Source organism: Salarias fasciatus, chromosome 18 (assembly GCF_902148845.1).
Source record: "Salarias fasciatus chromosome 18, fSalaFa1.1, whole genome shotgun sequence".
NCBI lineage: Eukaryota > Metazoa > Chordata > Actinopteri > Blenniiformes > Blenniidae > Salarias > Salarias fasciatus.
This window is the reverse complement of record NC_043762.1, coordinates 5,295,876-5,308,911: the sequence shown is the minus strand read 5'-3', so window position 1 is coordinate 5,308,911 and position 13,036 is coordinate 5,295,876. Positions and strand designations below refer to the sequence as shown.

The 13,036-nt window shown below is 50.9% G+C and overlaps 1 protein-coding gene across 1 annotated transcript in view; it reads right to left on the bottom strand.

The window, feature by feature from the left end:
• Positions 1-13,036, bottom strand: part of agap3 (ArfGAP with GTPase domain, ankyrin repeat and PH domain 3) — a 104,011-nt gene continuing 90,975 nt past the window's right edge. Inside the window, exons 17-18 of the mRNA XM_030114722.1 lie at positions 3,645-3,900; positions 1-1,133 (exon numbers count right to left, since the gene is read on the bottom strand). Coding sequence (XP_029970582.1) covers positions 909-1,133; positions 3,645-3,900 — 481 coding nt within the window. The 3' untranslated portion in view covers positions 1-908. The remainder of the gene's footprint in view (positions 1,134-3,644; positions 3,901-13,036) is intronic.

Below are 13,036 nucleotides of genomic sequence, written 5' to 3'. Positions count from 1 at the left end.
ACACAACAAGTCACTCTGCAGCTTCTGCTGGTTCTTCTGAATGGAGGGAAAAGAACCGCAGCAGCCATATTTACACACTGATTTATAAATATGTTCAATGTACATCAGTTTACACGTACCAGAGGAGGAGGAGGAGGAGGAAGTGTTGAATGTTCAGTCAGACGCTCGCTTAACGCAACAAGTGCTGCTCACAGTGAACACAGTGTGTACACCAAGAGACGCATGGAGGACACACACACATAGACACGGACAGACACACACACACACACACACACACACACACACACACACACACAGAAGATGTGTGGAATGATTATGAGAACAATTTGAGAAAATGAGTGTGACAGAGGTGGCACTGGTGTGTGTGTGTGTGTGTGTGTGTGTGTGTGTGTGTGTGTGTGTGTGTGTGTGTGTGTGTGTTCTTGTACATACTGAATTGTGAGGACTAGAATGAGTTCTTAACCAACAAAGTGAGGACATTCAGCTGGTCCTCACTTTTAAAAGGCTCAGTTCAGGCTGAGGGTTTGGTTTGGGTTCGGCCTTCTTTCTGGTGGTTCAGATTAGGGTAAGGGGCTAGACACGCATTATGTCAATGAATGTCCTCACAACTATAGAAGTACAAGTGTGTGTGTGTGTGTGTGTGTGTGTGTGTGTGTGTGAGGGAGAGAGAGAGGGACTCCTGATTGAAAACAAGCCCTTGTTCCTGCTCTCAGCCCGGCTCCCGGCCTATGAAGCACCGGCTCTTGGGGGGGGGGGGGTCTTCTCTCAGCCCCGCCCAATGGCTGGACTGGGGGGTGGGGTCTCCTCTCAGCTCCGCTCACCGGACCAGTTTAACCCCACCGAGTGGACCAGCTGGGGTGTGGCCTCCTCTCGGCCACGCCCCCTCCCACAGCTGGGGGCGGGGCCTCCTACATGATGCTGACGCTGCGGTTGAGCTCACACTGGGTGTTGTTGTTGTTGACGTTGGGGTTGCGGCGGCTCATGTTGGGGGTGTGGGCGGCGGTCAGCCCGCCGCCGTCACAGGGACAGCCGTGCTGCAGCAGGATGTCGACACACTCTTGACTTCCTGCCCGCCGTGCGTAGGACAGCGGCGTCTGTCCGCGGGCGTCCCGACTCTTCACGTCCACACCGTACTGAGAACAGAGACGAGCCAACAAGACATCAACAAAAGCAACACCTGAAGGGAGACGGGCTCATCACGAGTCGCTCTGCACTGGGGTTAGGCTGGGAGAGACCGACCCGCTGGTTTATCACGAGTTCAGCTGGGCCAGTCTGGTTTATAATGAGTTTAACTGGTTCAATCTGGTTAATAAAGAGGTCAACTGGTAAATGGGTTTAACTGGTGGAATGTGGCTTCTAATAACTTTAGTTAAACGAGTTTAAATGGTTTAAAGTGGTTTATAATGAGTTTAACTGAGTCCGTCTGGTTTATGACTAACAGGTTCGATCTGGTTAATAACGAGGTTCACTGGTTAAATGGGTTTAACTGGTTAAACCTGGTTCATAATAACTAACTAGTTAAATGAGTTTAAATGGTTTAAACTGGTTTCTAATGAGTTTAACTGTTTGAAACTGGTTTATTATGAATGTAACTGTTTCAAAATAGTTAATTCTGAGGTTAACTGGTTAAACGAGTTTAACTGGTTCAATCTGGTTTATAATGAGTTTAACTGAGTCATGTTGGTTTGTAAAGAGTTTAAATGGTTAAATCTGGTTTATAAAGAGTTCAACTGGTTTATTCTAGTTTAGAATGGCTTTAACTTGTTTATGAAGACTTTAACTGGTTTCATCTGGTTAATATTGATTTAATTTATATTAACCAGTTTAAAATGACTAATTGGTTTTATCTGGTTTATGAGGTTAACTGGTTTTAACTTGTTTATTATGAGTTCTACTGGTTTAATCTGGTTTATAAGGAGTTGCACTGGTTTTATCTAGTGTATAATGAGTTTAACTGATTTGATCTCTTTTAGAAGGAGTTAAACTAGCTTTATCGAGTTAAAAGTGACTATCTAAATTCATCTGGTTTATAACAAGTTTAACAGGTTTATAATGACTCATTTTATGTTGTTTATGAGTTAAAATGGTTTTCTGTGGTTTATGATTTCATCTCATTTTAACCGGGTTTATAATGAGCTTAAGCTTAAGTTCATTAGTAGTTTAAACTGATGTTGACTGGCTTATAATTAGCTTAATTTTACAGGGTTTACAAGGACATTAAACTAGTTTATTATGAGTTTAACTGGTTTAATCAGGTTTATGAGTTTAACTAGCTTTAATTTGATTCATAATGTCAAACTGATTTTATCTGGTTTATAATGATTTTAATTTTATCTGGTCCATTATGGGTATAACTTGGTTTTATCTGGTTTATAACGACATTAATTAGCTTTATGGTTCATCATGAGTGTTTATCACAAAAGTTTGTCTGGGATGTATTTACTGGTTAAATAATTCTAAAGTTGTTCATAACTGACTGTGTGTGTGTGTGTGTGTGTGTGTGTGTGTGTGTGTGTGTGTGGAACTGTTTTTTTTTTTTTTTAAGAGGATTAATGTCATCTAACTGATCTAGTTTAACAGGATATTTAATGGTACAAACACTTCTAGTCACTCCTCCTCCTCTCTTCCACACACAAGCCTTCACATGTGTGCCGGTCTGTGCTGGTCTGTACTGATCTCTGTTGGTCTGTGGTGGTCCCTATACTGGTCCCTGCGGGCCAGTACTGGTCCCTGCAGGTCTATACTGGTCCATGCTGGTCTGTACTGGCCCCTGCTGGTCTGTACTGGTTCCTGATGGTCTGTACGGTCTTTACAGGTCTGTACTGGTCCCTGCTGGTCTGTACTGGTCCCTGCTGGTCTGTACGGTCTTTACAGGTCTGTACTGGTCCCTGCTGGTCTGTACTGGTCCCTGCTGGTCTGTACTGGCCCCTGCTGGTCTGTACTGGTTCCTGATGGTCTGTACGGTCTTTACAGGTCTGTACTGGTCCCTGCTGGTCTGTACTGGTCCCTGCTGGTCTGTACGGTCTTTACAGGTCTGTACTGGTCCCTGCTGGTCTGTACTGGTCCCTGCGGGTCTATACTTGTCCCTGCAGGTCTGTACTGGTCCATGCTGGTCTGTACTGGCCTCTGCTGGTCTGTACTGGTTCCTGATGGTCTGTACGGTCTTTACAGGTCTGTACTGGTCCCTGCTGGTCTGTACTGGTCCCTGCTGGTCTGTACGGTCTTTACAGGTCTGTACTGGTCCCTGCTGGTCTGTACTGGTCCCTGCTGGTCTGTACTGGTCCCTGCTGGTCTGTACTGGTCCCTGCTGGTCTGTACTGGCCCCTGCTGGTCTGTACTGGTCCCTGCTGGTCTGTACTGGTCCCTGCTGGTCTGTACTGTTCCTGCTGGTCTGTACTGGCCCCTGCTGGTCTGTACTGGTTCCTGTTGGTCTGTACGGTCTTTACAGGTCTGTACTGGCCCCTGCTGGTCTGTACTGGTCCTTGCTGGTCTGTACTTGTCCCTGCTGGTCTGTACTGGTCCCTGTTGATCTGTATGGTCCCTGCTGGTCTGTACTGGTCCCTGTTGATCTGTATGGTCTTTACAGGTCTGTACTGGTCCCTGCTGGTCTGTACTGGTCCCTGCTGGTCTCAGGACAGCCTCACCCAGATGAGCAGCTGGGTGAGGACCACGTTGGCCATGGCGCAGGACAGGTGCAGGGCGGTGCGTCCGTCCCCGTCTCCGTACGTCTCGTTGACCTCGTCCTTGGAGCCGTGAGCCAGAAGCAGCACCACCAGCCGCAGGTCGTCCTCCACCACGGCCCGCAGCAGCTGCTGGCCCAAGGGCACGTCGGAGCCCGGCAGCCCCAGCAGGAACAGCTTCTGCTCGTATTTGGCTCGGATCCAGCGCTCCTTCTCCTCCCTGTGGAGGGACGAGGGGGGGGGGGGGGGGGGGGGGGGGGGGTCAGGCGGGGTCGCAGCGTCCTGAGGACTCGGGCCCTAATTCAGAGGGCGGCGATTTAAAGGAGGCCAGAGACACACGGGGGAAGCATTAGAGTAATTGGTGGAGTCGTGTGACATTCAGAGTGATGGGGGCAGATCCGGCAGGGAGATGGCTGCGGAGCGCTCTCACTCCTCCTGCTGCCAGTGATTACGGTTCGAGACCCGCCGCCTTCGTAAAGGTTACATCCTCAACAGCATGTCTGCTGCCCACAATGCACCCGGCGTTTTTATCAGCGCCGTCGGCTGTCAGTCTCCACCCGGCCGGCCGTGCCACAAAAGAGGCGGCGTGTCTCCGAGTGGCCGCCTCCCCTGGGGACGCCCGTCCCGAGTCCGATCGATGGGGCTGAATGGCAGCCGGAGGGGGACGGAGGGACGGAGCGCCCCGCCGGCCGCCGGCCCGCTCCACCTATCGCTCCCCATCTGCACCAACACTCTTTCTGTGGACGCATAAAGGAGCTGGGCCACGTCAATGCGTGAGTGACGGAGCATGCTCAGTGCGGCACTCACCCCGCGACCCCGCCGGCCGCTGCGATAAGACCGCAGAAAAGAGCTGTTGTTCGAGTCTGAGTGTGACTGACAGCGCGCTCCGATCGGATAACGGCAAGCACCCACGCTGAGCCACAGGGACTCGAACCTCCTGAGACTGTCCCAGCAAGAACACCCCACTGCACACACACACACACACACACACACACACACACACACACACACACACACACACACACACACACACACACACACACACACACAAAACCATTCAACACGGCAGGCACACACGCACACAAATAGCCACACACACACTCAATAATCTGGATGTTAGAGGAGGATGCTCTACAATCTCAATAATAATGTTTACAGATAGCAGAACTACTCCACTAAACAGATGTCTGCTGTTAAAGTAAGAGCTTCCAAAGCTCAAAGTGAATCTCTCACTGTCAGAGAACACTTCGACGATCTTTTCTCTTTGTTTTTTGTTGGTCAGTAAGAGTGATTCCTGGACTTCACCATGTCATCTTTTATTTTTTAATTTATTAGCACAAACATCAGGGTTAATAAGAGCGATCGGTGTCAGAAAGTGTCCAGATCTTTAAAGATTTCAAGGCCTTCTGATTTTTAGACTAAATGACAGAATCCAGATGATATCTGATCTCCAGCAGAAAAGTTAAAAACAGAGCTTTTCTTTTTGCAAAGTGCTTTAATGAATGTTACATTTAGCTCTAAAAAGTTGCAGGTTAATCAAGAATTCCACTGAAAGCCTGCCTGAAATCCTGTCAAATGAAGCCCTGCACTCATGCAAACTACGTCACATCTACAAACCAAACATGGACAAATTTTCATCTGAGTCAAAGGAGTTCGTTGAAAACAAGTGAAGGGAATATGTGACTGGTCAAAAAGCTCTTGAAACACCATGTGTGGTGGTGAATATGCCAGAGCCATGGAAGCATCTTGCACAGAGACAGAAGAAGTTCATCGCACAGACTGGAAAACAACACATTACCAGAGAGAACCTCATCTACCTGTTGCTAAGGAAATGGTCAAAAAACTGGAAGTGATCTGGGTGTCTGATAATGCAGCGAAGCGCCGTATGGAAGACATGACTCCCCAGTCAGAGCCAGTCGTTTCTGTGCTCTGCAAATCGATGAATCAACTGACAGTGACACACTGTCAACAATCAGTACAGGGGAAGCTGTGATTGAAGCATTGCTGAATTTATGGCTGCACACGAAATCTGGAAACCATGGAGGGAGGACTGGGGGCCACGGAGGGAGGACTGGGGGCCACGGAGGGAGGACTGGGAGCCATGGAGAGAGGACTGGGAGTCATGTAGGGAGGACTGGGGGCCACGGAGGGAGGACTGGGGGCCATGGAGGGAGGACTGGGGGCCACGGAGGGAGGACTGGGGGCCACGGAGGGAGGACTGGGAGCCAGGGAGGGAGGACTGGGAGCCACGGAGGGAGGACTGGGGGCCACGGAGGGAGGACTGGGGGCCATGGAGGGAGGACTGGGAGCCATGGAGGGAGGACTGGGGGCCATGGAGGGAGGACTGGGAGCCATGGAGGGAGGGCCATGGAGGGAGGACTGGGTGTCATGGAGGGAGGACTGGGGGCCACGGAGGGAGGGCCATGGAGGGAGGACTGGGGGCCATGGAGGGAGGACTGGGAGCCATGGAGGGAGGACTAGGGGCCATGGAGGGAGGGCCATGGAGGGAGGACTGGGAGCCATGGAGGGAGGACTGGGGGCCATGGAGGGAGGGCCATGGAGGGAGGACTGGGAGCCATGGAGGACTGGGAGCCATGGAGGGAGGACTGGGGGTCACGGAGGGAGGACTGGGGGCCACGGAGGGAGGGCCATGGAGGGAGGACTGGGGGCCATGGAGGGAGGACTAGGGGCCATGGAGGGAGGGCCATGGAGGGAGGACTGGGGGTCATGGAGGGAGGACTAGGGGCCATGGAGGGAGGGACATGGAGGGAGGACTGGGGGCCACAGAGGGAGGACTGATTGGAGTTGTGAGGCGAGCTATGTGGCCCCACTGGTTCCAGCTGTCCACTGCAGCATTCACCATGAGGCGCTGGCCACTAAGGCTGCCTGTAAACCTACAGAAGGATTTGGATGAAGCTGTAAATACATTGAACTTCATCAGAAGTCGTCCACTGCAGTCCCGCCTGTTTGGGATCCTGTGCGCCAGGGTGGGAAGTGAACATCGGCAGCTTCTCCTGCACACTGAGGTCCTCTGGCTTTCCCTGTGGTAAAGTGCTCACACTGCTTCATGAGCTGTAAGACGAGATGAGAGTGTTCTCTGAGTTGTCTGTTCCATTGTGTGACTTTGAGTGGCTTTCTGCACTGGTGTATTTGGCTGTTATTACTTAAACGGAATCAATCTCTCGCTCCAGGGGAAAGCAGTGACTGTTTTCTAAGTTCAGAATAACACTGAGGCCACAATAAGAAAGTTTCAGTTATGGGATCAGAGGGTGGTGCAAAACAACTTTGGATCCTTCCATAGTTTCCGTGACTTGTTGTGCACAGCAGATCAGCAGATCCCCGGCGCTGTGGCGAGCTCCAGCATTTCCAGCAGCTTCATCAAAACAAATGTTCCTCTCTGTGCTTGTGTCCCTGTGGGTTGACACCGTATGAGTTTCTCCAGTGTAAATAAATGCTTCCAAGAGTAACAACCAATTGTAACGCTGCCCTTCAAAATTGAGTGTTGCTGTGGGGTGAGCCGCTGTGAACATGTCAGATCCGTTAGTGGGATGCTTCACTGCTGACTTTGGGAATCCCTGCTCTAGGGAATCTGATCAGGAAACACTCCAACTTCCATTGTTATGCAGATGAAACACAAATCTACTTATCTCTGAAGTGAGAAGACACTGATCAACTTGTCAAACTACAAGTTTGTCTTAAAAAACCTGGGTGAGTAGTCATTTTATTGAAATTCAGATAAAACAGAAGTTAATACATTTGGCCCAAAACACCTGAGAGAGATATAATTATCTAAACAGATCATGACCCTGGATGGTGTTACTTTAACCTCCAGTAACACTGTGGGAAACCTGGAGTCACTTTAGGCCCGAACTTATCCTTTAACTCCCACATTAAACAGGTTTGCAGGACCTTCTATTTTCACCTGCGTAATATTTTTGAAATTAAGAACATATTGACTCAAAGTGATGCTGAGAAATTAATCCATGATTTGTTCCCTCCAGACTAGACTACTGTAATTCCCTGTTATCAGGGGGCCCAACAACTGCCTAAAAAGTCTTCGACTGGTTAGAATTAGGGCTGCAGCAAGAGTTCTGACAAGAACCAGCAGGATAAATTACATTAGCCCAGTATTAGCTTCTCTTCACTGGCTTCCTGTTAAATCTAGAATAGAATTAAAAATCCTTCTCTAAAAATAAAAAAGCCCTGAATAACCAGGCCCATCATATCTTAAACAGCTATTAGTCCCATATTAACCCAGGAGAACGCTTCGTTCTCAGAGTGCTGGCCTGCTGGAGGTTCCCAGGTTCTCTTAAAGTAGAACAGGAGTCGGAGCTTTCAGCTATCAGGCTCCTGCCATGTGGAACCAGCTCCCAGTTTCAGTAGTGGCCCAGTTTACATGGGTGTTTTTTCAATCTGATTGAAAACAATTGTGTTAAACGCATGTGTATACATGGATGGCGTACAAAGCGATCCAGGATGAATCCTTGTTTACAAGGGTCCTGGGTGAGTCTCTCGTCAAACTTTGAAGTCTTTAGCTTTGCAGCCAGCAGTCCTCAGCGCCGAGCAAGGTGTTTTTATCTGCTGGATATCTGCTCAAAATGTTCCAACATCTCCATGAGAGGCTACTCATAAAGCGAGCGCTCCCCTGGCCGGGGCACTGCCCCGCCGAGCAGCACGTCTCGGTGTGTGAACTCCGCTCTGCCTGCTGATGTTTTGAATTCACTAGTGTCCGTGTTAAGTTGTGACCGGCAGATGTTGAAAAACGGACTGAAACTTGTAGTCATTCTAGCGAACTGCGGTTATCTGGCCTCTCCAGTGTTTGTTCTCCCAGGATTTTTATGAAAAAAAGTGTTTCTCAACTACCATCAAGTCTTCTGCTTGTTTTTGACTTTCCTGCTTCCCGTTTACTGCGCACGTCATGACGTCAGTACATATGAGGGAAGGCATGCGCAGAACCAACGATCCCTCATTTAATCGGCTATGCTGTCAGGCAGTGTTTATATGTTTATCCATGGAGCGGATTATCGATTGGCGTAGACTATCTCGTACAATCGGATCTGAAATGCAATCCGCTCCGAGTGAAGCGGATCCACTCGGGTGTTTATGTGACACATTTACAATTCGCTCCGCCCTACAATCCGATTACCGTAAATCCTCTAATAATGACCTGTATTCCATTAAAAGCCCGTCTCCTTTAATGACCGGGTGCCTCTGTGAAGAAAACTAATAAAAGTCACCTCCCAATACAAGCCTGTTCTTTTTTTTTGTCTTTTCTTTTTTTTCTGTGAAGCGTTACGGCTCTGTACTGACAGTGCTACAGCGCCAGTCTTCCTGGTATGGCCACTGTGTGTATTACACACGTCCGGTAAAAATGGCGTAGGGAAAGAAAACATTAAACTCGATGTTGAAATTTAAATTTTTTTCACATCGATTGAAAAAATAAAATCAAATTATTCGAATCAATTCAATATATCCCCCAGCTTTAAACTGCATTACTGTCAAAAGATATTTCTGCTCTTTTAGAAAATGTTAAAATATACACGCCTCCTTCCATTAAAAGCCTGGTGCCAGCTCCAGTTGAGACAAAGAAAAGCCCCGGCTACTATAAGAGGATTTACGGTATACTGGGCTCATGTAAATGTGGCTAGTGAGGGACGATGACACAGTCTCTGGTTTAAGACCTTTCTATTTAGTAAAGCTTAGTTAGGACTGCTTCAGGCCTTCCTGGACCATTTTCTTAGTGGTGCTGTCAGAGGTTAAGACTGCTGGAGGACCTGCACTGAGCTTCTCTTCTCTCCTTTCTCACTTCACGTTTCACTTCTTCGAGTCATTACCCACTGCTTTAACTCAGAGTTCATCCTATCGACCTGAAAGTTGCTGAAAATCATCTGAAAGCATTGATTAATCAGAATAAATTAAATGGTGATTCCTCATCTCAGCATGGTGAGAAAATTTGGGGGTTTTGCTAAATCAGGAAGTGAAACCAAAACAGCTGTGCTTCACCGTACATTGTCCAGTCTTCACCAAACTCACCAGGATTCATGAAGGTCCATCCCTGAACACATTCATATGAACATTATTTTTTATAGTGATAGCGTCATCTATTGGCAATAGAATACATCTTATTTTTGACTGAACACCATAGACCTAAGATGATCGATCCAATCAGCCTCAGAGTTGGTGAAAACAACCTACAAGCCTTCATGATGACATCCTGAGAACACGGCTGCTGTACATTCCAGGGCATGGCTCTGAGGGCTTCGCCAGCTTCAATGTGCCGTGCTGCCGTTTGACGGCCTGAAAATGCTTTAAAACTCACCGCATTTGGCACAAAAATCAGGCCTGGTGAACATTTACATATTTCATTGGATCCAGACATGGGTGAGACTAAAGCGCCACGTACAAAATTTCCAAAAATTCATGAAAAATCAATGGTTTGAACTAAGAAAATTAAAGTTGGTGGACTTCCGATTTGCCGCCAACAAGCAAAGTATTACAAAATTCACAGAAAATGGGTCAATCAACACCAAACTTGTCACATTTTGTCAGACTCTCACCCTCAATGAGCGTCTGCAACATTATTCAGTTTAGTATGGCAAAATGGCTCAACAGTGCCCCCTATAATTTCACACATTGGTCAGCTCTACTCTGCTCAGTGACTTTCACGTACATTCAAGAAAATTGATGAGCAGACGCAGCATGTCGGCCACACAAAAACACCAGAACACCAGCAACAGCCGAACCGTCACACCAACAGGAAGTCCACCACTCTGTGTCAACTGAACATGGAATGTTGTTGATGAAACAAAGGGCGTGGCCATGGCAGCCCCACTGATGCTCCACCTTCGCCATCAAACAGGAAGTTCTGTCTAAATTTCATGATATGCGTGTCGGTGGACGTTTGTGGGTAGACGAGGACCTGTTAGCGCTGTTCACAGCTTTAATGACCATTGATTGATTTGAAACTAGATTTGAGTCTGAATTCATCACGTTGTGTTGTTGATCAACTTCACAGACAGTGTCTGAACTGCAGGAGGGCTTCCTGCTGGTGGCTGTTGGTTCCCCTGATTCTTATTGCTCAACCCTTGTTCCCCTGATTCCTGCTGGTCCCCCTGGTTCTCCTGGTTCCCCTGGTTCCTGCTGGTCCCCTGGTTCCTGCTGGTCCCCCTGGTTCCTGCTGGTTCCCCTGGTTCCTGCTGGTCTCCCTGGTTCCTGCTGGTCGCCCTGGTTCCTCTGGTTCCTGCTGGTCCCCCGGGTTCCTGCTGGTCCCCCTAGTTCTCCTGGTTCCTGCTGGTTCTCCTGGTTCCTGCTGGTCCCCCTGGTTCCTGCTGGTTCTCCTGGTTCCTGCTGGTCCCCCTGGTTCCTGCTGGTTCTCCTGGTCCCCCTGGTTATTGCTGGTTCCACTGGTTCCTGATGGTCAACCTGGTTCCTGCTGGTCCCTCGGGTTCCTGCCGGTCCCCCTGGTTTATGCTGGTCCCCCTGGTTCTTGCTGGTTCCTTCCGGTCCCCCAGGTTCCTGCTGGTCCCCCAGGTTCCTGCTGGTCCCCCTGGTTCCTGCTGGTCTCCCTGGTTCCTGCTGGTCGCCCTGGTTCCTCTGGTTTCTGCTGATCCCCCGGGTTCCTGCTGGTTCTCCTGGTCCCCCTGGTTCCTGCTGGTCCCCCTGGTTCCTGCTGGTTCTCCTGGTTCCTGCTGGTCCCCCTGGTTCCTGCTGGTTCTCCTGGTTCCTGCTGGTCCCCCTGGTTCCTGCTGGTCCCCCTGGTTCCTGCTGGTTCTAATGGTCCCCCTGGTTATTGCAGGTTCCCCTGGTTCCTGATGGTCAACCTGGTTCCTGCTGGTCCCTCTGGTTCCTGCTGGTCCCCCTGGTTTATGCTGGTCCCCCTGGTTCTTGCTGGTTCCTTCCGGTCCCCCAGGTTCCTGCTGGTCTCCCTGGTTCCTGCTGGTCGCCCTGGTTCCTCTGGTTCCTGCTCGTCCCCCGGGTTCCTGCTGCTTCTCCTGGTCTCTCTGGTTCCTGCTGGTCCCCCTGGTTCTCCTGGTTCCTGCTGGTTCTCCTGGTTCCTGCTGGTCCCCCTGGTTCCTGCTGGTCCCCCTGGTTCCTGCTGGTTCTCCTGGTCCCCCTGGTTATTGCTGGTTCCCCTGGTTCCTGATGGTCAACCTGGTTCCTGCTGGTCCCTCTGGTTCCTGCCGGTCCCCCTGGTTTATGCCGGTCCCCCAGGTTCCTGCTGGTCCCCCTGGTTACTGCCGGTTCTCCTGGTTCCTGCTGGTCCCCCTGGTTCCTGCTGGTCCCCCTGGTTCCTGCTGGTCCCCCTGGTAACTGCCGGTTTTCCTAGTTCCAGCTGGTCCCCCTGGTTCTTGCTAGTTCCTGCTGGTCCCCCAGGTTCCTGCCAGTCCCCCAGGTTCCTGCTGGTCCCCCGGGTTCCTGCTGGTCCCCCTGGTTCCTGCTGGTCCCCCTGGTTACTGCCGGTTCTCCTGGTTCCTGCTGGTCCCCCTGGTTACTGCCGGTTCTCCTGGTTCCTTCTGGTCCCCCTGGTTCCTGCTGGTCCCCCTGGTTCCTGCTGGTTCCTGCTGGTCCCCCTGGTTCCTGCTGGTCCCCCTGGTTACTGCCGGTCCCCCTGGTTCTTGCTAGTTCCTGCTGGTCCCCCTGGTTCCTGATGGTCCCCCTGGTTCTTGCTGGTTCCTGCTGGTCCCCCTGGTTACTGCCGGTCCCCCTGGTTCCTGCTGGTTCTTGCTGGTCCCCCTGGTTCCTGCTGGTTCCTGCTGGTCCCCCTGGTTCCTGCTGGTCCCCCTGGTTCCTGCTGGTTCTTGCTGGTCCCCCTGGTTCCTGCTGGTTCCTGCTGGTCCCCCTGGTTCCTGCTGGTCCCCCTGGTTCCTGCTGGTCCCCCTGGTTCCTGCTGGTTCTTGCTGGTCCCCCTGGTTCCTGCTGGTTCCTGCTGGTCCCCCTGGTTCCTGCTGGTCCCCCTGGTTACTGCCGGTCCCCCTGGTTCCTGCTGGTTCTTGCTGGTCCCCCTGGTTCCTGCTGGTTCCTGCTGGTCCCCCTGGTTCCTGCTGGTCCCCCTGGTTCCTGCTGGTTCTTGCTGGTTCCTGCTGGTCCCCCTGGTTCCTGCTGGTTCCTGCTGGTCCCCCTGGTTCCTGCTGGTTCTTGCTGGTTCCTGCTGGTCCCCCTGGTTCCTGCTGGTTCCTGCTGGTTCCTGCTGGTCCCCCTGGTTCCTGCTGGCTCCTGCTGGTTCCTGCTGGTCCCCCTGGTTCCTGCTGGTCCCCCTGGTTCCTGCCGGCCCCCTGGTTCCTGTGAGCTGTACTCACAGCTCTCCATTAGCGCCCTCACAGCCGGAGTCACTGCCGCCGTGTTCAGCCTCATATGTC